General features: G+C 36.8%; 1 protein-coding gene across 2 annotated transcripts in view; it reads left to right on the top strand.

The window, feature by feature from the left end:
- Positions 1 to 26,888, top strand: part of Pik3c2a (phosphatidylinositol-4-phosphate 3-kinase catalytic subunit type 2 alpha) — a 91,031-nt gene that overhangs the window by 17,970 nt on the left and 46,173 nt on the right. For both annotated transcript variants that reach the window (XM_051192762.1, XM_051192763.1), the window contains exons 2-7: positions 972 to 2,099; positions 13,190 to 13,293; positions 19,803 to 19,960; positions 23,502 to 23,622; positions 24,439 to 24,550; positions 26,740 to 26,819. In XM_051192762.1, the coding sequence (XP_051048719.1) occupies positions 1,032 to 2,099; positions 13,190 to 13,293; positions 19,803 to 19,960; positions 23,502 to 23,622; positions 24,439 to 24,550; positions 26,740 to 26,819 (1,643 nt within the window). In that variant the 5' untranslated portion in view covers positions 972 to 1,031. The remainder of the gene's footprint in view (positions 1 to 971; positions 2,100 to 13,189; positions 13,294 to 19,802; positions 19,961 to 23,501; positions 23,623 to 24,438; positions 24,551 to 26,739; positions 26,820 to 26,888) is intronic.

Below are 26,888 nucleotides of genomic sequence, written 5' to 3'. Positions count from 1 at the left end.
CTTGTTTCTAACTAGCTCTTATAGTTTAAATTAACCCATTTGTATTAATCTACATGCTGCCACATGGCATGTGGCTTTTACCTCTCCTCCTGCATGTCCTGTTTTCTCTGCATCCAGCTGGCAACTAAGCACTGTCAGTCTGGAAGTCCTGCTTATACCTCCTGTCCACCTGTTGGCCAGTTAGTTTTTATTAAACCAGTTACAGTGACATATCTTTACACAGTGTAATTAAATACCTTGCAACCTAAAACTATACAATGAATTGAATTATGATAAAATATTTGAATGGAATATTACAGCGTGTGATAATTTTAACACTTGTCTTACTGTTCTAAGTTATGATACTTTATACATTTTTAACATTTCTGCAGTATATAAAAGCCTCAATAAGTTTTTCATAGATTTTGATCAAGAAGATCATAACTATTTTGACTTTTTAATTGCATAATCATAAGCCCTGCCTTGCAACTATGTGAATGGTACTTGTCATTTCATGCCAAGACTAAAAAGCCAAAGTGCCACTGGGAAATGACAGGCATTGTGACAGCTGACTTGAACCTCTTTACTCTGCCAAGCATTTTGATAACTTAGGAAGTAGGGTAAAGTGTGTGTTTCAGCATCTTCTGAACCCAAACATAGGTGCTTTTCTATTAGTATTTCATGAAACCTTTCATTGTATTTTATTTATTTGTGTGTATTTTTGTAAGTGGTTTCAAAACTTAAGTAGTATAGGATAGATTTTATTTAACTTGTTTGATTTTTGAAATGGCATGTTACTATGTGTCCCTGTCTGACCTGGATTTCACTATGTAGACCATACTCACTCATCTCACACTCAAAGATCTGCCTGCCTTTTCCCCTTAAGTGCTGGGGTTAAAGGCATGTGCCATCACATTCAGCAGGAATAGGTTTAAACAAAATAAATTTGTGTAGAAAAGCTAACTGAGTGTTATGTTTATTTTTATGTATAGGTCTTGGTGTTTTAGAAGCTACAAGAAAAAAGATTAAGAGGTTTGTTTTGTTTTGTGGACATGGCTCAGATTTCCAACAACAATGAATTCAAACAGTGTTCATCTTCACATCCGGAGCCAATAAGAACCAAAGATGTGGACAAAGCAGAAGCATTACAAATGGAAGCAGAGGCCTTAGCAAAACTGCAGAAGGATAGACAAATGACTGACAGTCCTAGAGGCTTTGAGCTGTCTAGCAGCACTAGACAAAGAACACAAGGTTTTAACAAACAGGATTATGATCTTATGGTGTTTCCTGAGTCGGATTCCCAAAAAAGAGCGGTAGATATTGATGTAGAAAAGCTCACCCAAGCTGAACTTGAGAAGATATTGCTGGATGATAATTTTGAGACTAGAAAAACCCCTGTATTGCCAGTTACTCCTGTTCTGAGCCCTTCATTTTCAGCACAGTTGTATCTTAGACCTACTGTTCAAAGAGGACAATGGCCCCCTGGATTTTCTGGACCTTCCACATACACTTTACCTCCTATTTATCCTTCAGCATACAGTAAACAGGCCACATTCCAGAATGGCTTCAGTCCAAGGATGCCTGCTTTTCCATCTACAGAATCTATATATTTAAGACTTCCAGGACAGTCTCCATATTTTTCATATCCTTTGACACCTTCCACACCATTTCATCCACAAGGAAGTTTACCACTCTATCGGCCACTAGTCAGTCCTGACATGGCAAAACTATTTGATAAAATAGCAAGTACATCAGAATTTTTAAAAAATGGAAAAGCACGGACTGATTTGGAGATAGCAAATTCGAAAGCTTCGGTCTGCAATCTACAGGTGTCTCCAAAGTCTGAAGATATAAGTAAATTTGACTGGTTAGACTTGGATCCTCTAAGTAAGCCTAAGGTGGACAGTGTGGAGGTGTTAGAACATGAAGAAGAGAAGAATCCAGTTTTGCTAGCAGAGGATCCTTGGGATGCTGTTCTTCTTGAAGAGAGGGCTCCAACAAGTTGTCACCTAGAAAGAAAAGTGAATGGAAAATACCTTTCTGGTGCAGCTGTAACAAGAAGCCAGTCTTTAAACATTGGGACGCCTCAACTTACAAAAGCCCAAGGCCAAGTATCTCAGGTATAGTCTCTGCTTGCTAACTTCTTAAATTCAGTAGTAAAACAGTACATCTTTGTATGAATCATTTGTTGGGGGTGGGGAAGTTTTTTTTGTTTGTTTGTTTTTTGTTTTTAATCTTGCTTTTCTTTGTCACCAAGGCTGCCATGGCTCTTTTTTTGGGTGATTAATTCTATTAATTTATGTGCTGCCATGTAGCTCATGATGTGTTACCTCATCTCCTTCCTACATGTCATGCTTCCTCAGCTTCTCTTTGGGACCTTGGCCTTCTTTCTGACATCCTCCATGCCTGGAAAGCCTGCCCACCTATTGGCAGTTTAGCTTTTTATTAAACCAATCAGTGACACATCTTCAGTGTACAAAAATATTCCACAATAAAGATATAGTAATTATCGTAAACAAATTGAGGTTTTTGGGTAGACAGGTTTTATACTGTTAAAGACCAGGACTCAGAATATAAGAATGTACATAGTTTTATTCATATTGAATTGTTTTTTTTTTTTGTTGTTGTTGTTTTGTTTTGTTTTAGAAAGCTACTGAGATACATTCACAAGGGCAGGGTAGTGTATCCCTATATTTACAAAAAGTGAATGAATTGTGATGTAAAGAAGTTAAGGAATTATGTTTAATATTTTGGTTTAATATATAGTTAAGTAAGTTCTTGTTAGATAGATAAGTAGGTAGGTAGGTAGGTAGATAGATAGATAGATAGATAGATAGATAGATAGATATGGATGGATAGATAGGTAAGTAGGTAGGTAGGTAGGTAGATAAATTTGTAAATGGACCAGCAGGTGGGAGTGTTTGCCGCCAAGCCTGATGACCTGATGCGGAGGATCTACATGATAGAAAGATTAGATTCATTCAAGTTGCTCTTTGATCTCCACATACACACTGGTGGGAGTGTGTGAGCACACACCAAATTAATTAATTGATTTTAAATGATTTGTAAGTGAAATTACATGTAACTTTTAAATCAAGTGAAGTGTCATGATAAGGAGAATTATAAGTGAAATAAGATAGTTATTGAAGCCAGATACATAAGCGTTTTTACATTATTTTCTTCTGTATGTATTTCAGATTTTCCATAGTAATATTTTATTAGTACAAGGGGAGGAAGGACTTGTTAGAAGCAAAGTTCTGGTGTCAGGATGTTTTGGATATAATAAGCTCCTGTTACAGAAGATATTCAAACATGTACTCCTTAGATCTGTTTATATGTCATTGTGTCCTGCAAAGCCTAGACCACTTAATTCTGATTTGGGGTTTGGGTGAAAGAATGTGGAATTTGAGGAGAAAGATAGTTTTTCAAAATTTCCCCTAAATGGTCCTGCTGATGCCTAGCTCTCTTGTCCTCCCTTGATGGAAGACTTAAGTTTCCTCAGGTCTTAGAAGTCTATGAAGCTAGCGGTGTGGGCAAGAAAAATAGTAAACTAGAACACACTGGGAATAGTTTCTTTAAGGCCCCTAAACCCATAGTTAGATAGCAAAGACTGGCCACTTTCCAGCCTTTCCTTTGATGAGGGAAGGGGTATGATATTTATGCATGTCTGCCTGGGTGAATCTCTTTCTGCTTGTTTTAAATATTTTTTCATCTTCAAATGTACCTTCAGTACTACCCTGATATTTTCTCTATGTAGTTCTCTTCAGAAAGCATTCTCAAGGAATAATGGGAATGATAGTTTCCTAAATATAAGGTTTGTCCCTGTCAGAGCCACCTACTCAAGTGGTTGTCATAAACTTCAGGAATTAGCCAGCCATTGAAGTTGTTCCACATAAGCAGGGTTTGTTTCTCTTTTTTTTTTTTTTTTTTTTTTTTTTTTTTTTTGTTGGTAACAAGAATTGACCCTAAGGCCTCACATCTGCTAGGTAAGTGTTCTTCTACCTCTGAACTGTATCCTTGGCGCTTTTTTTTTCTCACTCTAGCTCAGACAGGCCTCAGACTTCTGGCTATCCTCTTTTCTTAGTTTCTCAAGTGCTGAGATTAAAATGTGAACCATCTCACATGACTTTGGGCAGTGTCAGATGTTTTAAATTAGTTAAATTGGGGGAGGATTAAAGACTAAGGAAACAGGTTAATGAGAACTATTGGTCAAGGCAAAGTAGGTATAAGTAACATAACTGGCCAGCTGATGAGTTGGAAAAGGAGCTGACCTTGACAGTGCTGAGCACCCACAGGTTGACCAGTAGGGCATTATCTGCCATGAAGTGGCTTAGCCTTCCTGCCAGGCCTTATAGTAACTGAAAAGTGGCTGAAGAGGCATAATGTTGGTTATTCTGTTGTACTTGATATTCTGAGAGGGTACCAATAAACAAGTGTCATGAAAAGAGAAGACAGTAGTTAGTCTTTAGGATCTTAAGGTAACTGAGAACTGTTGACAAAAATTACATTTTTCCCCTAAAAGGAGAATATTAATTAGATTTAAAATCACTATCTTGGGTCTGAGGGGTTTTTAATTTGTTTGTTTATTTTGGTCTTTTTGAGGTGATCTTGCTAGATAGTCCTGGATAACCTTGCTATTTAGGCTAGGCTGGCTTGGGACCTGATCCTCCTGTTTCTGCCTCCCCAGTGCTGGGATTAACAGACTTGCACTTCCATGCCTGGCTTTAATCTACATTTCTTCATCTATGAAATAGTTATACTAGGTAATTTCTGAGATCCCTTTTGGGAACTATATTTAGAAAATGGAAAGTTGCCTTTTAAAGGAAGATGCTAATCTTTTTAGTATTAGTGTGATTATTGTACTTGTGCTAGGAATTGAAGACAGTGCCTTCTGCTGAGCTTCATCCCTTAGGTGGTTTTCTATTTTGAGTATGTATTTCCAAACTAATTCATAGAATAGGATCCCTGGAAGGTATGGTGTTCTTGTAAAGCATGATGAAGTAGTACTATATCAATTGAGGGGGGGGGTCAAGACAGGATTTCGATATGTAGCTTTGGAGCTTCTCCTGGCACTGGCTTAGTTTGGCTTTGAACTCACAGAGATCCACCTGCCTCTCTGTCTCCCAAGTGCTGGGATTAAAGGCATCCACCACCACTGCCTGGCTCATACCAAATTTCTAATGCTTTAAATATTTTAAGTTTTCCTTTATGCATGTTAAGTAAAATAGTTTGTGCTAGATTTGAATCGAGATAAGTGCTCACTGCTGAAAGTTACATTTTATAGAAAAAGCCTAAAATTGAGCAAATTCTACTTTTTTCCCTGTAATTTGACAATTTAGTTTAGTAACTTAATTTTATAGTTCAGTATCCCAAAAAGTAGAACAAGTTCAGATGGGAAAGAAAATTAAGTAGGCAAGTTTGATATCTAATTACCTACAAGGAATTTATAAATAGCTATTTCATATTAGTGACTCTTGGGTTGCAATGATAATTATTAGAAGCATTCAATCAGAGTTTGATGTGTAGACTTACAAATACTACAGCAAGGATTTTTATATTAAAGTTTCAAGCCTATTTATTTGAACTTTTGAAATTTCATTTACTATTTATTTGTGCATACATGTGCATGAGAGTTTGCAGGAGTCAGTTCTCCTACCATATGAGTCCCATGTATCTAACTCAAGTGGTTAGGCAACAAGCATCTTTACCTTCTAAGTCATCATACCTATATGCCTTACTTTTTTTTTTTTTTTTTTTTTTGAGATAGGGCCTTGATATATAGTTCAGGCTAGCCCAAATCTTTCTTCAGCTGCCAAGATCTTATACTGTTGGTAAGATTTTTATACTGATTGTACATGTACAAGAAGAAAAGTTGGGGGCTGGCAAGCTTAACAACACAATCCCCAGAACCTGTGTAAAGATGGAGAGAACTAACCCCATAGTGTTGTCCTCTGACCTCCACACATGCATAGTGATGCTTATACATACACACACACACACACACACAGAGAGAGAGAGAGAGAGAGAGAGAGAGAGAGAGAGAGAGAGAGAGAGAGAGAGAGATCATTCACATGCAGTATAATAACAAAAGAACGTTTGGTTTATGTAGTCCAAAATGTAAAGAGAACACCAATAGCAGACTAACTTTGGAAGTCATTGGCTTGGGGCTTTCACAGGCTCACATACCACTCATCTCTGTCTATTTATAAGTATTTCCCTGCAGCTTATGCTTTCTGTTGGGAAACAGTATGCAGTGCCTATTCTCATAATTACTGTGTGTACTTATGTGTTCATTTCCTGTTAGAAATTCTGTGTTATAAACCCCATTCTAAATGGTATTTTTCTTCTCACTCAGCAGGCTTACTTCCTGTTTCCTCTTAGCGTCTTTTGTTTGGTTAATAATAAATCTAAATGCAGTTTTTGTGTGTGACCAAAACCAGGAAAAGGAAGAGTATTAAAAAGATCTTTTGGTACTTTAAGCTTAAATGAGACTGATGATCAATAACTATTTTTTGAACAAATTTCAGAGATTTTAGTTGGGAGATTACTTTCATAAAATTGGTTTTACAAGTAGGGTATGATAACATGCATCCAAAATATTTGGAGCTAGAGAGATGAGTCCATGGTTAAGAGCATTTATTGCTTTTCAGAGGACCTAGTTTGTTGTGAAATATTAGATTAAGACGTTATTTTTTTTAATGCTATGGAACATTTATTTAGTGATACAAAGATGTGTTTCATTCTTTTATGTTGCATTTGTTAACTCTGAAGCTGTGTTACTTTGCCTGTCTAAAACACCTGATTGGTCTAATTAAGAGCTGAACCACCAATAGCTAGGCAGGAGAGGCATAGACAGGACTGCCATGTAAATAGGAAGAGAGATCGAGGAGTGAGAGGAGGAGGACTCCAGGGACTAGCCACCCAGCTATACAACAAGCCACAGAGTAATAAGTAAAGAATGGTATATAGAACAGAGAATGATAAAAGCCCAGAGGCAAAAGATAGGTGATATAATTTAAGAAAAGCTGGATAGAAACAGTATTGTTGTTGTTGTTGTCTTTTGGGGTCTTTTTTTTTTTTTTTTTTTTTTTTTTGGAGACAGGGTTTCTCTGTGTAACTTTGGAGCCTGTGTTCTAGAACTCACTTTGTAGACTAGGCTGGCCTTGAACTCACAGAGATTTGCCTGCCTCTGGCTCCTGAGTTCTGAGATTAAAAGCATGCACCACCACTGCCTGGCCTCCATACAGTAGTCTTAATACAATATTTTATTCGTTTGTTTTGTTTTTTGAGACATAATTTCACTATGTAACCCTGGCTGTCCTAGAACTCATTTTGTAAAACAGGCTGGCCTTGAATCCACAGAGATTCAGCTGCCTCCCAAATGCTAGATTAATGATGTACATCACTACCGCCTGGTAAGACAACTTTTCTTAATCAGAGGATATACTAGTAAATTTTTGTGCTAAATACATCCCATTTAGGGCCAAGTGCTCCTAAGTCTCCTACTCTGCTCATTGTCCAGCAGCAGGTCTCTATGTTAATTACCATCTGCTGAAGGAAGCTTCCCCATGGAAGGTTAGTCAATTCACTGATCTATGAGCAAAATGTCATTAGGTGTTGTTTTATTGCTATATTTATTTAGCAGAATAGTAATGATAGTTTTTTTTTTTTTTTTTTTGTTTGTTTGTTTGTAAGGTCCATGACCTATGTAGTCTTGGGCCCTATGCCTTATTTATGGTATGGGTTCCATCTCATGGAGGAGGCCTTAAATCCATTTTTTTTTTTAAGTGTCTGGTTACTCCCTCAACATTCATACCACTATTGCATTAGTAGACATACTAATGTCTACTAACAGTTTGGTCACAAGTTTTATAGCTGGGAGAAATTGATGATTAGTTTTCTCCTACAGTAGTGTATTACCTTCCAAGACTTTGAACATTAGACAGTAGATAGGGGTGAAGCTTCCAGCTGAGTTTTTCTTGTTCTATGATGGCAGGAATAGATCTCATCTCTCAACTTATCAGATATAATTCCTGGTGTGTCTCTTAACTTCACAAAGACTGTCTTCCGTTGTCAGAGCTTAGTTAACCCCAAGGTCCCTTTGGTTGAGGTGTTGCTCTTAAAATGATGTATTGGGTACCAGCAGTAATCAGGAGAAAGAGACATCCTGTAGAGAATTCCATAAGTAGGATGACACCTAAGTCTGTTTTTATCTCTGGAATTTCTAGGACATGGCATATCTAGAAGAGAACATTTGGGTGGTGATCTAAATACTTGGAATTCCAAACATATGTTTACTTGGAAACTCAGTATCTTCCCCTACAGACATTTTTTATTCTGTGTATTGGCTAGAGGACCTGGATTCAAGTCTGAAGGTTCACAACCATCTATAACTCCAGTTCCAGAAGATATGATACCCTTTCTCACCCTCTATGGATGCCAGGCATGCACATGGTACACAGACATATATGTGAGCAAAATACCCATGCATATTAAGTATACCGGGCTTTGGTGGCACACGCCTTTAATCCCAGCACTTGGGAGGCAGGAAGATCTCTATGAGTTCGAGACCAGCCTAGATCTGCAAGAGCTAGTTCCAGGACAGTCTCCAAAGCTACACAGAGAAACCCTGAAACCCTGTCTCGAAAAACCAAAAAAAAAAAAAAAAAAAAAAAAAAAGAGAGAGAGAGAGAGAGAGAGATTTATAATATGCCATGTGTTATAAGGATTATTTTCAGACAAGATCTCTAAAAGAACTTGATCCAGAAGGGGGATTAAGATTGAGAACCAACAGTACCAAACAGAAAGCTGAGTGCCACAAAAGAAAAATCTTCAAGATTAATGGAAACAGAGGCTAATTGATGCTTTTGGTTGTTGGTGTGCTGCTTAGGGATATAGTGGGACATGGCTCAAAGGGATAAATTTAAAATTGTGTTGTTCCGGTGAAGGGGAAGGACTCAAATGGCCACATATGGTGGCACATACTTACAATCTCAACACTTGTGAAAGAGAAGGATTATAAGAATGTGGCCATCCTGAGCTACATAGTGAGACCCTGTGAAATAGAAACAAAGGTGATGTTAACATCTGAGGTAACCTAGGTAGCTTTTTTGTTTTGTTTTCTAACCCATTGTGGACATGAAACTTTCTTAATTGTATTATAATCTTGAAATTGTTTCTGCAAAGTCAATTGAAATTCAGTGACTTAGCTAACAGAAGGGCCTCATTAACAGAAGGTATCATGGAAAATACACACTTTAACTAAAAAAATCTAAGCATGTCACTAAGGAGACTGGAAATCAATTCAACAGAGCAGATTTCATGTCATTGTCACCACAAAGGCCACAGTGTTGTTTTCTAGCCTTCTCTGGTTTGTTTTTTGTTTTGGGGTTTTCTTTCTTCTTTTTTTTTTTTTTGTGTGTGTGTGTGTGTGTGTGTGTGTGTGTGTGTGTGTTTTACAGGTGGGTGGTATTTGCTTGTATTTGTGTTTGTGAGACAGTTTTCTAATCTCAGGCTATTGTCAGACCTACTGTACAGCTGAGGCTGGACATGAACATCTGATCCTTCTGCTTCTATCTCCCAAGTGCTAAGAGGGAGGGCTTCCCCTGTTTTCAGGGAGACTTGAGTGTGAGTTTCTATATCCCCATCTGTAAAAACAAGTTATAATAGTATCCATCTATTGAAGCTACTTAATAAACAAATAAATGTGTGTGAATTTTGTACAGAAGAGTCTGGTAAAGAACCTACAGTATTTGTTGCAAATTATTTTTTAAAAAATACAATAATTTAGAAAGCTTATTTTAGATAATTGAATATTAAGGAAAGTTGCTGCTACTCTTTAGATTATTGAAGGAAGCACTTTTTTTTTTTTAAGTCTAAATGTTTTGTGGTGTGTTTTTAGAGGAAACAAAATATTCAACGAATTGAACTGATTGATGATTGAGTGCCTTTCCAGCTGAATGTTAAGTTATGTAAAAATACAAAATTCAGGTTGTTGCTTGTTCTCCAGGTTTTCACACCAAGACTCAGACAGGATATGGTTCAGGGTTTGTTCAGACTAAACAGTTAGAGGTGGTGGAGTGGAGCTGGAAAGATAGTTCAGTAGAAAGTTCTTGGTCTGCAAACAGGAAGATCTGAGTCCAAATTCCTATCACCCATGTAAAAAGCTAACATGTAACCTCAGTGTGGATCGGGGGAGATTACAGAAAAAGCAGTACTGCTCTTACATGGGTGCTGAGAACCTAAACATGGGGTTGGCATCTGGACCAAGGGTCAGTCAAATCTCAATTCTTCAGAGAACTGAAGTCTTGTCTGTTACGATGCTTGTTTGTGTAACACAATGCTTGTTTGTGTAACACAAATTAACAGTGTTAAACAAAACAGTGGACTTCTGGTTCAGTGAGAGATTCTGTCTCAAGGGAAAAAAAAAAGGTAGAGAAAGATTGAAGATGATTGAGAATGACAACCTCTAGTGTCAACATGAGTGTGCTCATATACCCATGTGTATAAGTGTATCAAGAGAGGGGGCAAGGGTTACTTATTTTATGTAGAAGTGCTATTCACTGTGTCTTAAAAACCTGCCAGGGTTTTATTTTGTTTTGTTTTTTTATGCTATGAGGGTAGATGATGAAGAGGAAGATGTTTTAGGCAAAGAGAAAATTCAGAGCCAGGGTAAGCCCCATTGTGTTTTGTGTGAACAGGATATGATTCAAGCTAACTGGAGCATAGAAGTCAGTGGAAAGGTTAGACAAGTGAGGTTGGAGTAGACAGTGGCTGACTTAAAGTTTAAGAACAGGAGATTTGCATTTTAAATTTAGGTTTAATGTAATTTTGTGTGTGAGCCACCTGGACCATGGTACACATGTAGAGGTCAGCAAACAGCTTTGTGTGTCAGTTCTTATCTTCCACTGTGTGAGACAGGGTTGAACTGCCGAGTACACCAGGGTAAGTGGGGAATTTCTGAGGGATTCTTAGTCTTCACTTCCCATTTTCCCATAGGGGTGCAGTGATCACAGAAATGAATGCTAATCCTTTTACCTGGCTGCTGAGGATCCAAATTTGGATCATCAGGTTTGGGGGAGACAGCATTTTACACATTGAACCATCTAGAGCAGAGGTCAGATCTTGTTCTTTAAGAGATCTGAAGTCTGTTATAATTTTTATTTCTATAACACAAATATGTTATTGATAATTGCAGATTGGTGTCAGTACAGAATGAAGTTATGCTAGTTCAGTTTTCCTAGCATTTTTTTTTTTCCTTCTCTATGGTATTCCCTAGCATGTTATTTTATAGCAGTCCTGAAAAACTTTTCTTACAACTTAATAGAAACCTTTAACAATATAACAGGTTTTATGGAAAATACTGAATATCCTGCAGAAGACTCCCCTTTTAGTGAAAACATGGTTTCAGGAGTAGTTCCAAGTCCACATTATTGAACTGGTGAAACTGAGTCCTAGCAGCTGTGAGGACATTAGCCCTTAGAAGAACTTTTGTCTGCTGGTTAATTGAGAGGTCTACATCCTCTATTATGTATTCATTATTCAGCAGTCTTCAAGGGAGTAAAAACCCTGAAGAACTTCCATCATAAAACAGAAATAAAGATGGACTTCAGAGGATTGAAGACCATAATGCGAGGGGTAAATGTGGATGAGTAATTTAACTGTTAGATTTGTTTTGGTGTATTTTTGCCATTTGAGACAGGGTGTCCCTATGCAAAACACAGGCTGGCCTGGAATTCCAGATTCTCCTGCCAGTTGAGAGCCACCATGCCTAGAGCTGGATTAGTAATTTTTATTATAGAGATTTATTTTTATCTTAGTGTGTTTTGGTTTTTGTTTTTTTTTTTTTTTTTTTTGCATGTTGAATAGTTTATATTAACTGTTTTTCCCATGAGCTGTGCTATTTTTACTTGTGATTTTGTAAATGCCCCACCCACACACACACACACACAATACACATATCACATTCTAGCAAAAAGGTCTCTGGCACCATTTAAACAAAGGAAACTCATAAAGTAATTATTGCCCTTAAAATTTAATTTAAGCATTTTTGTAGGCACCAGGATCATTGAAATCTACTACTTTTGTGGTTTATATATGCTGCTTATTTGTTTTTACATTTATTTAGAGTATATGTGCACAAGCACAAAAGTCAGCAGTTTTCAAGAATCATTTATCTCTTTCCATCATGTGGGATTGAACTCAGATTTCAGTGTACCTTTACTTGCCGAGGCATCTTTCTGTTCCGTTTATTTTTTATTATTCATTTGTTTATTGGGATGTAGGATAGTGAACCCAGGTCTGTTCTATCTCTCTGCCATTGAGCTAAAGCTTTGGCTCTCTATTTACTTAATTTTGGATTGAAACTATTCCTAATTTTAAAGGAGATTTCAATTTGAAATTCTTGTCAATTCAAATATTTCTATGTTGCATGTCAAAACACTGCTAAGAGAACTATTTGTTTGTTATTTGATGGTAAATTAATCTCCTTAAATACTGCAAACAAATCCTGAACAAATTAAACTTATGTTTTACTAACATATGAAAACAATAAATTCTCCTAAAAACTCATTCTCTACCTAAAATGCCAGTTCTTCTCTTGTAACTTGAGGCTTGAGTTGGATATATGTATGTCCTGGTTTATCACATTCAGTCCCAGATGAGCTTTATCTCCTTCCTTAAAACAGATGGCAGTCCTTTCATCTTAGCCAGCTGATAGCTTACTGCAGTAAGGAGGGAAAGGTCTTCACTATTGTAGCTGATCAGTACACCATGTTCTTAGTTTTTATCAGTTAAAACAGTGAGTTAAAATTGGGCTTAGTTGATACTTTACCAGGATAGAAATCCTTTTTCTTTTGTTACTTTGTTTCCTGAGATGGGTTCTTGATGATATACAGGCTGGCTTTGAGTTGGAGATCCTCCTGCCTCAGCTTTCTGGATGATGAAATCCCGGGTGTATACCAAGGTATATGTTTTTAGCCAGTGGTAGTAGTTCATTCTTGTAATCCCCATGTTTATGAAGCTAAGACAGGAGGATCCCTTAAAGTTTGAGGACTGCCTGAGTTACAGAAAGCCACTTTAAAAAGCTCTGCTACTTAAATGATTTATCTCTGTAACTTTGTATAGCTTCATAAAACTAATTTATGAGGTGCTACTATGTAGCATTTTGGAGACCTTTACATTTAAAATAAAACCACTTTTTTAATTACAGAAAGACCCAAATGGGACCAGTAGTTTGCCAACTGGAAGTTCTCTTCTACAAGAATTTGAAGTACAGAATGAGGAGGTGGCAGCTTTTTGTCAATCCATTATGAAGTAAGGAATTTTCTTTATAAATTACAGATTTTTTAAATTAAAATGTTATTTAAAAAAAATACTTCATGTCTCGAAAAACAAACAAATCAAAGCTGGGCAAATGCAGCATATCTGAGTTCCAGGCCAGCCAAGGCTACATAGTGAGACCTTGTCCCATAAAAAACAAAAACCGAAACTTGTTACTTCATGCCAATCCTAAAATTTTTGTTTTCTTCATGTGGCTAAAATTTTGGATCAAACAGTTAATTGGCAAGTAACCAAAAGCCACAGATGAATCCAGATCTTAACTTGTTGGGCTTCTAAGTAGGGTCAGGAGTGGATCTCTGGTCCCTTACTAACAAGTGGAAATCTGGGTTGCATGTGTGTTTCCACACACCTAGAAAGTGCCTTCTTTTGTTTTTAAACAAACTTCATCTTCTCAAAAAAAAAAAAAAAAAAATATATATATATATTTTGTTTTTAGAAACATTGTTCAGTTTGTAGCCCAGGCTAGCCTCAAACTCTCAGTCTTCCTGCCTTGGCCTCCTGTGTTCTAGGTTTACAGGCATACAGGCCCGTTTTCTCACAAACTTTGTCTAGCATCCAGAATGTTATCCCACTTATTTAATAAAAAATATATTTTATAAGTACTAGATGGTATTGTTGGTTTTTGTTTTGTTTATTATTGCTATTTCAGAGATGGATCTCCAGCCCAGGCTGGCTTCAGAGTACTGGGTAGCTGAGGATGATCTTGAACTTTTTCTTTGGATTTTCGAAACTTTCTCTATGCAATAGTTCTGGCTGTTTTGGAACTTCATTGATAGGCCGGTCAGACCTCAAACTCATTGAGATCCACCTACCTCTGCCTCCTGAATTCTGGAATTAAAGATGTGCACCACCACTACCCAGATGATCTTTTAATTGTTCCGGCTTTCACTGAGGGTTGGGATTACAGTCATGAGCTACCACTTTCATGCAGTACTTGGAATGGAACCCAAGTCTTCAGGCATATAAAGCAGGTTCTCTGCCAACTAAGAGCTACATTTTCAGCCCTTGTACCATATTCTTTATAGATAGAAACAAGGAAGTACCCTAACAAAGTTTTCTCTGCTGTCAGTACAGTGCCACATCATTTTTTGCTGCTGGTTAAATGTTTGTTTCCATTACGTGATTATATCAGTTAGGGCTGGTGTTACATTCTGCTATGGGATCTGAGGATCAAACTCAAGTTGTCAGGTTTGAACAACAAACCCTTGCCTGCTGAAGTATCTTGCCGTTCCTGTTTTGTTTGGTGAAACATGGAAGGCCTCACTCTGTAGCCCCTGCTAGGCTGTAATGTATTATGTAGGCTATACTGTCCTTGAACTTATGGCAATCCTTCTGCCTCAGCTTCCCTAGTGCTGGGGTAACAGGTATGCATCAGTACTTCCACCTTGAATTCACTTTTTTATTTTTTAATTTAAAATTGGGCTATTCATTATATATCCAAAGATGACCTTGAACTTGGATCCTTTTGCCTGTACTTCTCAAATCCTAGGATTACAGACCTGCTACCATGAGGGCTTAAATTCACAATTTACTTCTCTTTTCAGACCCTTCAAACTTTCTGTGTAGCTGTATGGTGTTTTTTACTCTTTTGGCTTTTTGAGGGCCCCTGCCACCCAGCTCCCAAGTAAATTACACACAGAGGCTTATGAACGTTTGGCCTTAGCTTGTCTTGTTTTTAGCCAGCTTTTTTTTTTTTTTTTTTTTTTTTAATCTTAAACTTACCCATCTACCTCTACCTTTTCCTCTGGGCTTTTATCTCTCTCTTTTGTAAATTCTTCTTTCACTCTTGCTTCCTGACTGGCTGGGTAGCTGGCCCGATGTTCACCTCTCTTTGTTCTCTCCTTGCTCTTCCTCCCTCCTTTCTCCTTCTATTTATACTCTCTGCCTGCTAGCCCCACCTATCCTTGATCCTGCCTGGATATTGGCCATTCATTTCTTTACTGGACCACCAGGTGTTTTAGACAGGCACAGCAACACTGTTTCACAGAGTTAAACAAATGCAGCATAAACACAAGTCACACACTTGAAAGTAATATTCCCCAACATTTCTGTCTTTCCCCTTTCCTTCCTTTTCTTACCATGCTCATCCTCCATGTGATTTAATTTCATTTTTTCCTATTGTAAATGGGACTTCTTAAGACAGGGATTATAGCCATTGACTCCATATTCTGATGTTTTTGCTAGCAGAGAGGAAAAGTTAACCTTAGCCAGTCAGAGAAAAGTTATGCAGAAGACTGGAACAGCAAACTTGAAGGCAGAGAACAAAAATCAGCTTTCTCATACAGGGAAAGTGATCATCAACAGGAAATTATTCTGAATCCAGAGCTGTCTTCATTAAAGAGGCTTCCTTTTTAAGCAGGCCATGGGGACTCCCTTAAGCCCTCCCCCCAGATCATTTTTTTAATATATATGCTATTTTGGTTAATGATTTAGAAGTAATATTTACTTTAATGCTTTGGAAATAATGTTACATTTCTTTCTTTTTTTTTTTCTTTTTTAAGTTTATTTATTTATGATGTATACAGTATTCTGCACCCATGTATGCCTGCAAGCCAGAAGAGGGCACCATATCTCATTACAGATGGTTGTGAACCACCATGTGGTTGCTAGGAATTGAACTCAGAACCTCTGGGAGAGCAGGCAGTACTCTTAACCACTGAGTCATCTCTCCAGCCCAGTGTTAGATTTCTTACATAGTTTTTCCCTACACACACACACACACACACACACACACACACACACACACACACACACAATGATTTCTGTTAGATTGTTTTGACTAAGTACTACATTTAGACTTTGCAAGTTGAAAGATTATGCTCTTTATGATTTGCATTTTGAATTGTGGAGCTTACAGTCCTTCCTTGGCTAGGATGGGCACATTCCATAACTCGTCAGCAGATGTCTGAAAGTGAATACTGAGTCCTATGTAAACTTTGCTTTGTAAATCATGTGTCTGAAAAAATTACTTATAGGGGTCATTAGATGGCTCAGTAGGTAAAAGGGCTTGCCAACAAGCCTGATAACCCAAGTTTGATTCCTGAAATCTACTCCCTTTGGTTGTCCTCTGGACTCTACCTATATGCTCCCTTTCCACATAAATTATTTTATTATTTTATGTGCGTGAGTATTTGTCTGCATGTATGTAAATATACCATGTGTATACCTGGTGCCAGAAGAGGGCATTGGATTCCCCCCAGGATTGGAGTTGTAGACAGTTGTGTGCTGCCATATGAGTGCTGGGAATGGAACCTAAATCTTCTGCAAGAGCAGCAAGTGCTTTTAATCACTGAGCCAACTCTCCAGCCCCATCAGATAAATTTAAATTTAAAAAAAATAGTAATTTATAAATGATAGTAATAATTTATCATCAATTTTAGCACCCTGAGCACATAATTTTTTAATTTTTTTTTCTTCCCTTATTGGGTCAAGATTTTTTTCTTTTTGCTTACTGGAAGTATTTTCAAACCATAGTTGACAGGAAAGTAACTGCAACTGAATAATTATATACATATACACACACATATATATGTGTGTGTGTGTGTATACATATATATATGAATGAATGAATTATATTCAGAGTGACTTATTTAATATGTAACTGCAGATGAACAATATAGAAAATGAGGTCTTGGGGCTGGAGAGATAGCTCAGAGGTTAGGAACACTGGCTACTCTTCCAGAGATCCTGAGTTCAATTCCCAGCACTCACATGGTGGCTCACAACCATCTGAAATGAAATCTGGTGCCCTCTTCTGGCCTGCAGGGATACATGCAGGAGGAATGATGTATTCATAATAAATAAATGAGTTCTTATTCTCTGGCTTCCAGTAATATGGTTGCAGCAACTTTCAGAACAGAGGTTTCAGAAGCCATATTCCAGGAATTTTTCTTTTTGCCCTGGAAACATGAAGACTCAGTACATATGTTCCTCAAGTTGCTGCTTTTTTACCCCATAGTCTCCCCACAACTCCATTGGACTTAAATACAGAGGAGGGGGGGGAGGGAGGGAAGAAGAAGGAGAGGAAGAGGGAGGCCTAAAATAGTCTCAGCCCTTCCACCCATGCTGGGAGTTGAACCCTGGACCTCATGTATGCCAGACATCACTGTAACACTAAGGTTCTTGGCTCTCCTCTCCACTCCCCTTTTGAGACAAAAACTTGCATTGTAACCCAGACTGACTTCATTTATAATTTTCTACAATGCCTGATCCATTGGGGGGATTAAACTCAGCATGCACACAGATGCCAAGCCACATCTGTGGTACCTAGTTTGTGCTTTTTAAAAAGTCTTCTAAAAATTATTCATGCCATCATTTTGATTCAGCTGTGAAATCAGCATCAGACTATTAAGATATTATATGTGCTTATAGTTGAAATTATAATGTAGCAGTTTTAATAATTCAGTGCCAGTTCTAGGCCTGGGCTTTTTTTGTTAACTGTTTTTGTCAGTGAAATATAAGTTGAACTAGTGAAGGTCTTTTAGTTTGACTCATGGTTGCCTTTTATTATATTTGTTTCTTTATTTCTTTTTCTTGATAAAACTTACTAGATCTAATAGTTATAGTCTAGAGAAAAATGTTTATAAGAATGTTTATGTAGTAGGCTTGTTTTGGAATAATGAAGATTGAACCTACAGCACTAGGCATGGCATCTATCACCGAGCTCCAGCCCAGGCTTGTGGTTATTACTGCTTTTTCTACGTTTCTCTATCACAAAATGAGAAACTATTTTCTTTGTCTACCTTTTCTTTGAATGTGATTCAGATCTCATATTTATGCCATATAATAATCTTTTTATTATTAGGCAGCGTTTTACAGAAAAAGTTTCATTGCAGCAATTTCATACATGCAAATAATATTGAGCATACCCTCTCCCCATAGTATCTTAATTCTAAGACATCCCATATGTTTTCAATGATTGACTTCATCTTTGAATTAATAATTATTTATTAGGTACTGTCTCTTAGAGTCCAATTTCACTTTGAATTTGCCATAGAACTGAGGATGACGTTGAACTGCCAATACTCCATTCTTAATCAGTTCTCAGATTAACTAACTATATGGTTTGATATATCTAGTTTATGAATTCTATTTATTAATTTTTTTGAGACAGGATCTCACTATGTAGCTATGCTGACTCTCTTGATAGACCAGGCTGCCCTCAAACATAGAGATCTGCCTACCTCTGCCTCCTGAGTGCTGAGATTAAAGTCCAACTTTATTTCATGAAATTTAGCAAACAGTACAATGCCAAGTATGTGTGAAATAATTATTATATTACATATAATACATATATTTTTATATGTAAAAATTGTAAGTGTTATAAAGGGTAAGTTTGGCAGTAGCTAAATATCTTACAATGTTCAACCTCCAGGAAAAGACAATTACAGGGACCTGTGAAGTTGACAGTATTAAATCTCCCCTTTCTTAAAAAATGTTTATTATTTTTATTTGTTCATTGTGTTGTGCTTATGTGTGTATAAGTGAGTGAGTTATGTGTGGATGGACATGGCATGACAAGTGTGTGAAGGTTGGTTCTCTTTTTCTGCCCTCTAAGTCCCAGTGATTGGTTCAGATTTTCAGGCTTGGTAGTAAGCACTGTTACACACAAGCCCATCTTCCCATCTTACTAGCTCCATCCTTGAATCCATAACAGCCCTATCTGGAAATGAGCCACATACTACATTCGTGTACTTACATCTAACTGTGTTGTTCCTATGAATACCTTTGCATGACCCCTAACTTTACTTTTCTTCCTTTTTTTTTTTTTTTTTTTTTTTTTTTTCTTGTGAGATTTGTTTTTTGGGTTTTGTTTGTTTGGTTTTGGTTTTGGTTTTTCAAGACAGGGTTTATCTGTGTAGCCCTGGCTGTCTTGGAACTCACAAAGATCTGCCTGTCTCTGTCTCTGCCTCCTGAGTGCTGGGATTAAAGGCATGGGCCACCATGTCTGGCTTGGCCCCTAATTTTTTAGGTACCTTTATAGCACTATAAAGGCCTTGTAGTTCTATGAAAACTCATTTTCTATTTTTCCTTGTCTTATTACCACAGTGTTTATAGAAAAATACTTTGGAAAGGTAGAAACTTTTTATTCCTATGGTATTTGCAATTTTTAGTTACATTGTTTGTGTCAATAATTCATTTAAAACAGACCACTTTATGTAATTGTGTTGTGCAGCCTAAGAATATAAAGCAGAGAACCTCATTCATGCCAGGCATCTCTGGGATGCCTACATTTTGTTACCAAAGATATCCTGGCACTAGTTAATCTCTCTTTTTCCTTAGCTCCCCTTCATTTAAAAGGCACATGCTGCTATTTTGGAATTGTAATAGAAGTTCATTCATTGCCATTCATTCTCATGAACTGCTCTGGAGTTGAACAAAGATACAAAATTGAGTAGCTGAAAGCATGTAAAGCTTTTTTCAGGGTTCTCAGTTGCAGTTTTTTAAAAAAAAGTATTAAATGTCTTCTTTCTTATGAACAGATTGAAGACCAAATTCCCATGTACTGATCACTGCACAAATCCAGGCTATTTGTTAAGTCCAGTCACAGTGCAAAGAATCATGTGTGGAGAAAATGCCAGTGTGAAGGTCTCCATTGAAATCGAAGGATTTCAACAACCAGTTACTTTTACATGTGATGGTAAGTTTTGCTTTGACTAGGAAGAAAATGTTTCAGATATCAGTATATTCTTTCTTTTCATAAACCAAATTTGTTATTATTAGGTATCCTTTTAAAACATTTGTATTCATTAGTGAACTGGGTCACAGTAGGACTACTTCTCTGTGTATAATAAACTGGTTCTTAGCTAAGGCCCAAAAGCATTAGCTATCAAAGCTAATTATAATACTTCCCTCTGCTTTTATGGCAAGAAAAGTGCTTTCTTACAGAGAACTTTCGGTGACATGAACCTTCAGATCACTTCCTAATCTCTTCAGGGAAGGTAGTTCTCCTTTGGTGTTAATTTTCCCTTCCAAGTTTGGGTAAATATCCTCTCTAGATGTGTATCCTGGATGCCTGTAGTAGGCTTCTGTTACCTTTTTTTTTTTTTTTTTTTTGGTAACTACATTGGCTTTCTTCTAGTTTATTTATAGTGTATATTATTTAAATGGGCTTCGAATGGTAGAGTAACTTTCCTATCTCTAGTAATTTAGCTTAAGACTGAAGCCTTTTTTTTTTTTTCCTTTGTTTTAACCAGTAATGTGTCTAGTATTTAAATATCTTCTGGTTTTGTACTTTTGGAAAGCCCTTTGAAAAAATGTCTGAAGCAAAATGTCATGCTTTAATTTTCTAAAGAAAAACTTAATGCCTTTAAGTCATTTAAATTTGGTATACAGTAACAATTAAATTTTTAAAGAGTCAACAGGTGCTTTGAAATAAAACATTAGTAAAAATTGATAGCAAGTGTTGATTTGTATCAAAGTCTGACTAAATTCAGAATGTATTATAAATGTCTGTTGGTTAGTCATAAATGCATATTTATAATGTATATCTCTATTAAGTTTACTAGGCTGAGGGCATAGGTTAGTGGTACAGTACTTGCCTAGTATGAATAAGATCCTGTGTTTAATCCTTAGAACTAGAAAAAATTGGTAAGCATTTTATGATAGACATATAGACTATATGATCAGATTATATATTTTTATTTGTCCTGGGTCTATTGAAAAATAGAGTTGTGTTACATTTTGGTACATAAAAACTTTTGATGCCAAGTCACCAGTTTTCATGTACTTTAAGAACAGGTTTATCTTTTAAAAATTGGACGGGCTGTCCAGCAGCCCATTGGGAGTCATGCCTGTAATCCCAACATTTAAAGGCTGATGCAGGATTGCTCTGATTTCAAGAGCAGCCTGGGTTAGTGTCAGACTCTAAGAACAAGCAAACAAAAAAAGAGTTTTAAGTATAAAAATTGATGATTTAAAAAACTTTAATTTGGGGCTGCAGAGTTGACTCAGCGTTTAAGAGCTCTAGCTACTTTCAGAAGACCTGAGTTCAATTCTCAGCACCCACATGGCTGCTCACTGTCTAACAGAGCTAATAGAGCCTGTGGAGCCTTTGAAATGTGGCTTCAACTCCAGTCCCAGGTGATCTAACACTGTCTTCTGACCTCTGCTGACACACGGTACACATATACCAAACACTCATACACTTAAAAATAAATACATCTAAGAAAAAAAAAAAAAAAAAGCTTTAATTTTCTGTTCATTGTCATATTAGTAGCTCACCTTTACCAAGAGTAAGATTGCCTACTTGTTTGCTCCGTTTTTGTTCTTCTTTGAAAAATTTATTATACAAATATCTGAAGTAGTAATTCTTTTTCCTTATGATTTGTTTTAAGACAGTTCTCTCTAGGTACTGCTGATTGCTGCCCTATTTGAAGTAATCTGTAATATGGATGTGCCTTAGGGTTTCTATTGCTGTGAATTGTAATGAGTATGGTTTTTCCTCCCACCGCCAGTCTTGTCCCAGCCCTAAATAACACACTGAGACTCTGTATTTGATATAATTCTTTTGGCCAGTTACTTGCTTTTTATCAGCTAGCTCTGTCTTAAGTATTAACCCATTTCTATGTATTTCCACGTGGTCTTACCAGCGAGAGGTGGCTGGCGGTTCTGCCTTCTCCAGACTCTGCATCTTGACTCCTCCTTACTACTTCCTATTTTCTCCTTGTCTCCTAGTCCCTCCTATCTTCTTTCCTATTGGCCAACAGAGCTTTATTCATTAACCAGTATGAAAAACATATATACAAAATGACATCTCCCATCAGTGAACTCTTACAAAGGAATTGGGGCTAGCTTATAGTTCAGAGGTTTAGTCCATTATATTTTGTTAGAAAATATGGCAGCATGCAAACAGACATAGTGCTGGAGAACAAGCTAAGAGTTCTACACCCTGATCCACAGGCAGGAGGGAGAGATGGGTCACACTGGGTGTAGCTTGAGCATATATGATCTCAAAACCTGCCTCCAGTGTGACATACTTCCTCCAACAAGGCCATACCTAACTCCTATAAAGCACACCTACTAGTGCCATTCCCAAGGGGTGTGGTAGTGCACACCTTTAAACCCAGCACTGGGGGCAAGGGGAAAGGCAGATCTCTGTAAATTTGAAGCCAGCCTAGTTGAAGGCTTCACACAGAGAAATCCTGTCTCTAAATAAATAAATAAATAAATAAATAAATAAAAATAGCGTCATTCCCTGTGGGCCAAGCATTCAAATACATGAGTCTGTGGGTGCTATTCCTATTCAAACCACCACAGGATGTAACTGTCTTTATTTTACTTCCTAACAGTCAGAGGCTATGGACCCTTTGAAATATTGTTAAATGCTATAGACCCAGAATATACACTAGAGTTCAGAGCCTTAGCCTTAAAAAAAAAAGTGTAAATAAATATTCATAATGCTACAATCATATATGTATATAACTTATTTATTGTTTATGATAGGGTGTTGTTATAGCCCAGACTGGAGTAAACTGATTCGCTGGCCTCTAAAAAATATTATAAAAATTAGCTTTGCAAGGTAGAGATGTAGATTAGTTTGGTAGAGTGCTTGTCATGAATCCTCAGCACCACATAAATGAGGCATAATGGTACACACCTGTAACCTCAGCACTTGGGATGCAGAAACAGAAGTATCAGAATTCAAGATCATCCTCTGCTTTTTAGTGAGTTATGGGCCAGCCTGAGCTACATAAAACCTGGCACACACACGCATGCACTCACTGAGTGTGGTGGTGCACACCTTTAATCCCAGTATTTGGGTAAGAATCAGGGGCAGATGAATCTCTGTCTTTGCCTTTTTTTTTTTTTTTTTTTTTTTTTTTAATGTATATGGATATTTTGCCTATGTTATCTGTTCACCATTTTGCATGCCTAGTGCCCTTGGAGGCCAAAAGAGGGCATCAGATCCCCAAGAACTAGAGTTATAGATGTGAGAATTGTTATGTGGTACTCTCTAGTCCCTCTGTGAGTTTGAGGCCAGTGTGGTCTACATAGTAAGTTGCAGACCAGCCAGGGCTATATAGTGAGACCCTGTCTCACAGAAAGACAGAGAATTTAAAGTGATACATGTGACCTACAATTTGATGTGCATTACATTTCTGTTATAGTCTTCTCTTAGATTGTAAGTAATATTTAGAGATAATTGAGCAAAATGAAAATGACAGCTAACTCTCTTTCAGTGAGTTCTACTGTAGAAATAGTTATAATGCAAGCCCTATGCTGGGTACACGATGACTTGAATCAAGTGGATGTTGGCAGCTACGTTCTGAAAGTTTGTGGTCAAGAGGAGGTTCTACAGAAGTAAGTTTATTTACTTACTTATGACAACTAATTGGTATCTTTGGAGATTTCATTCTTAATGCCTTAAGTTAGAATTTTTTTCAATTTAGATTTGTAATCTAAAATACATATTTGGATGCCAGCATGGTGTCACATGCCTTTAATCCCAGCACATGGGAAACAGAGGCAAGTAGATGTATCTTTGTGAATTCAAGGCCAGCCTGGTCTATATGAGTTCCAGGCCAGCCAGAACTACATAGTAAGACTCTGTCCCTAAATTCATTCATACATTCATTTATATTTTTATGTGTGTATAAAATGTAAGAAATATATTTGGTTCTATTGTTGAAACTTGTAGGATTTCAGAAATAACAAAGATATGGTATTCTCTTAAGTTTAGTAACTTTATATGCTAAAAGTTATAGCCAATTGGTTAAAAGGGAAATAAAATAACCTCTGAAAAGTCAATAATCACATCATTTATAGACTCCATTCTCCTTTGCAGCTTGCAGTCACTATATCTACAGAGTCAGCTGTTACTGTCTTTTATTGGCCTGAAATAATCATTACTTGAACTTTAGTAATTTACTATAGCTTACAATTAGTCCAATTGTTTTAAAGATCTAGGCTTTATATTCCTGTCTACCTCTTTATCTCCTTTCATCTTCACTGACTCACATAGAAAAATCCTGTTTAAATGTTCACAGTTAGCTTGAAAACAATGTGTTTCACTATTTTCTTCAATTTTTCATAGATACAATTTGTATTTTATTTTTATGTCTATAACTTGTGATTTGAATAGGATAATACCAATGGATAATTAATGTATTTTAACAGTAATCATTGCCTTGGAAGTCATGAACATATTCAAAATTGTCGAAAATGGGACACAGAGATTAAATTACAGCTCTTGACCTTCAGTGCAATGTGCCAGAATCTGGCTCGAACAGTAAGTGTGTATGAATTGCATTTAGTGAATCAGAATAATTCTGATAGTTGAGAGATTTTTAGTCTGTATGTTTTTCATTTTTTCTATACTAGGCTGGGTTGATACTTTTGTTGTTTCTAGCAGGAGTCTTCTCAGAAGATCTTTAGTCATAGAAGTTTAGCTAGCACATTCCTCAGATCTGAAAGTATAAATTGGAGAAGCCAAATGAAAGAATGAAAGTTTGCTTGCTTGCTTTATTTATTTATTTATTTCCCGAAGGAGATGGTCTCCTCTATCTCAGACAGGCTTTGAACTCACTATATAGCTAAAGTATCACCTTGTACCAACCAAGACAAGTTTTACAAATTGCTGGAGACTGAGCTGAGGACTTTGTACCAGTCATTCTGCTAACTTTACTACATCCTTAGCCCTTGATTTTTCTTTTCTTTTTCTTTTTCTTTTTTCTTTTTTCTTGTTTTCAAGAAAAAGCTAAATTTCCCTAGTTCATTACAAGAGTTCAACAGCCAAGAACTGCCTGCCCAAGTCTCATATTTAATAGTCTTACACAAGAGTGAAAATTTTGGGTTAATTAAGAGGGAACAAAGAAGAAAGAGGTATTGAATACTAAATAAGGGTTTTCAGTTTCTCTTGAATATGTTTGCATAATGTGGAATGTAGGAGAGACTAATACTTTTCTCATTGGTGGTGAGCAGAGAATGGAACAAAATTTACTGAGAAAAAAAAAAGCAGAAATTCAAATGATTTTGTCTCCATCTGGCCCCACCCTAGTTTTTCCCCCCATTGATTGAGACAGGATCTTGCTACATAGCTCTGACTGGCCTGGGGTTCCTTATATAGACCATACTGGCCCACCTCAGTTTTTGCTTTGTTTATTCATCATAGGCTAGATTTAGGGACATTTATCTTTTCCATTTTTTAAGAAATTTAATACATATATTTATTTTGTGTGTGTGTTCAAGTATGCCACAGTATGTGTGTGTTTAGGTCAGGAGACAACTTATGACTATTGGTTCTTTCTTTATACCATGTTAGTCCCAAGGATAGAACTCAGATTATTAGGCTTGGGGACAAATGCCATTATCCTCCTGAGCCATATTGCTAGCTCTGTAAAATATGGGTCTGAAGCTGAGTAGAGGACTCCAGGGTTAAGAGCACATTGGTTGTTCTTCCAGAGAATCTAGGTTTGATTCCCTGTACCCGCATGATAGCCCACAACCATCTGTAACTTCAGTTCTAGGCGATCTGACACTTTCTTCTCACCTCTGAGGTCACCAGGCTTGTACATGATGCACAGATACACACACCTATACATATAAAATAAAAATTTAAAAATAGGAGTTTTAGTCAGATTTGATGGTATGCAAAGAGACAGAAGAGTTAAGAGATCAAGACCAGTCTAAGATACATGAGACCCCATCTTTAGAATTAAAGGGGCTGGGGGGTGGGTTGGAGGGAGTTGGCAATAACTCACTGGATAAAGTATTTGAGAGCTTGATTTTGGATCCCCAGTACCTATAAAAAGCTGGGTATGGCAGAGCATTTCCATAGTCCCAACACTAGGGAGAAAAAGACTTGACAGATCTCCCAAGCTGCTGACCAGCCAATATAGCCATTAGATTAGCTCAGAGTTCAGTGAGAGAGCCTGTCAGCCGAAAAGTAATAGATGAAGACATATGACATTTGACTTCTGGCCTCTATGTATGCACACATATATATACACACCCTTGTATGCACATATGCAAAAATAAATAATGGAACATTTAAAGATTTATTTATTTTTATTTTATGTACTTGAGTGTTTACCTTCGTGTATGTGTGTGGACCTCATGCATATTTAATGTCCATAGAAGCCAGAACTGGGTATCAGGTGTCTTGGAACTGGAATTACAGATGAATGTGAGCCACCATGTAGGTCCTAGGAACCAAACCCAGGTCCTCTGTAACAAAAACTAGTACTCTTAATCTCTGAGCCATCTCTCCAGCTCCAAATAATCAATCATTTAAAATAATTAAAATTAATATTGACTAACTTATTGAGTCAATTATAAATAGTAGTTTAGATAACATTATATTTCCAGTTCTCAAAAATTAGTCTAAAGATTTCATCATCTATTTACCTGTACTTAATTTGATAGAATGACCAAAGAATTACATTTGATTATTCTTAAACATGTGTGTATGTATTTTAGGCAGAAGATGATGAAGCACCTGTGGATTTAAGCAAATACTTGTATCAAATAGAAAAACCTTATAAAGAAGTCATGACAAGGTATGGCATTTAAAGTTCATTGCAGGTTTTCAAACTTTGTTTTGAATGTAAATTTTCTGTGATATCAAA

Source organism: Phodopus roborovskii, unplaced genomic scaffold (genome assembly GCF_943737965.1).
Source record: "Phodopus roborovskii unplaced genomic scaffold, PHOROB, whole genome shotgun sequence".
Classification (NCBI taxonomy): domain Eukaryota; kingdom Metazoa; phylum Chordata; class Mammalia; order Rodentia; family Cricetidae; genus Phodopus; species Phodopus roborovskii.
This window is presented reverse-complemented; position numbering and strand designations above follow the sequence as displayed.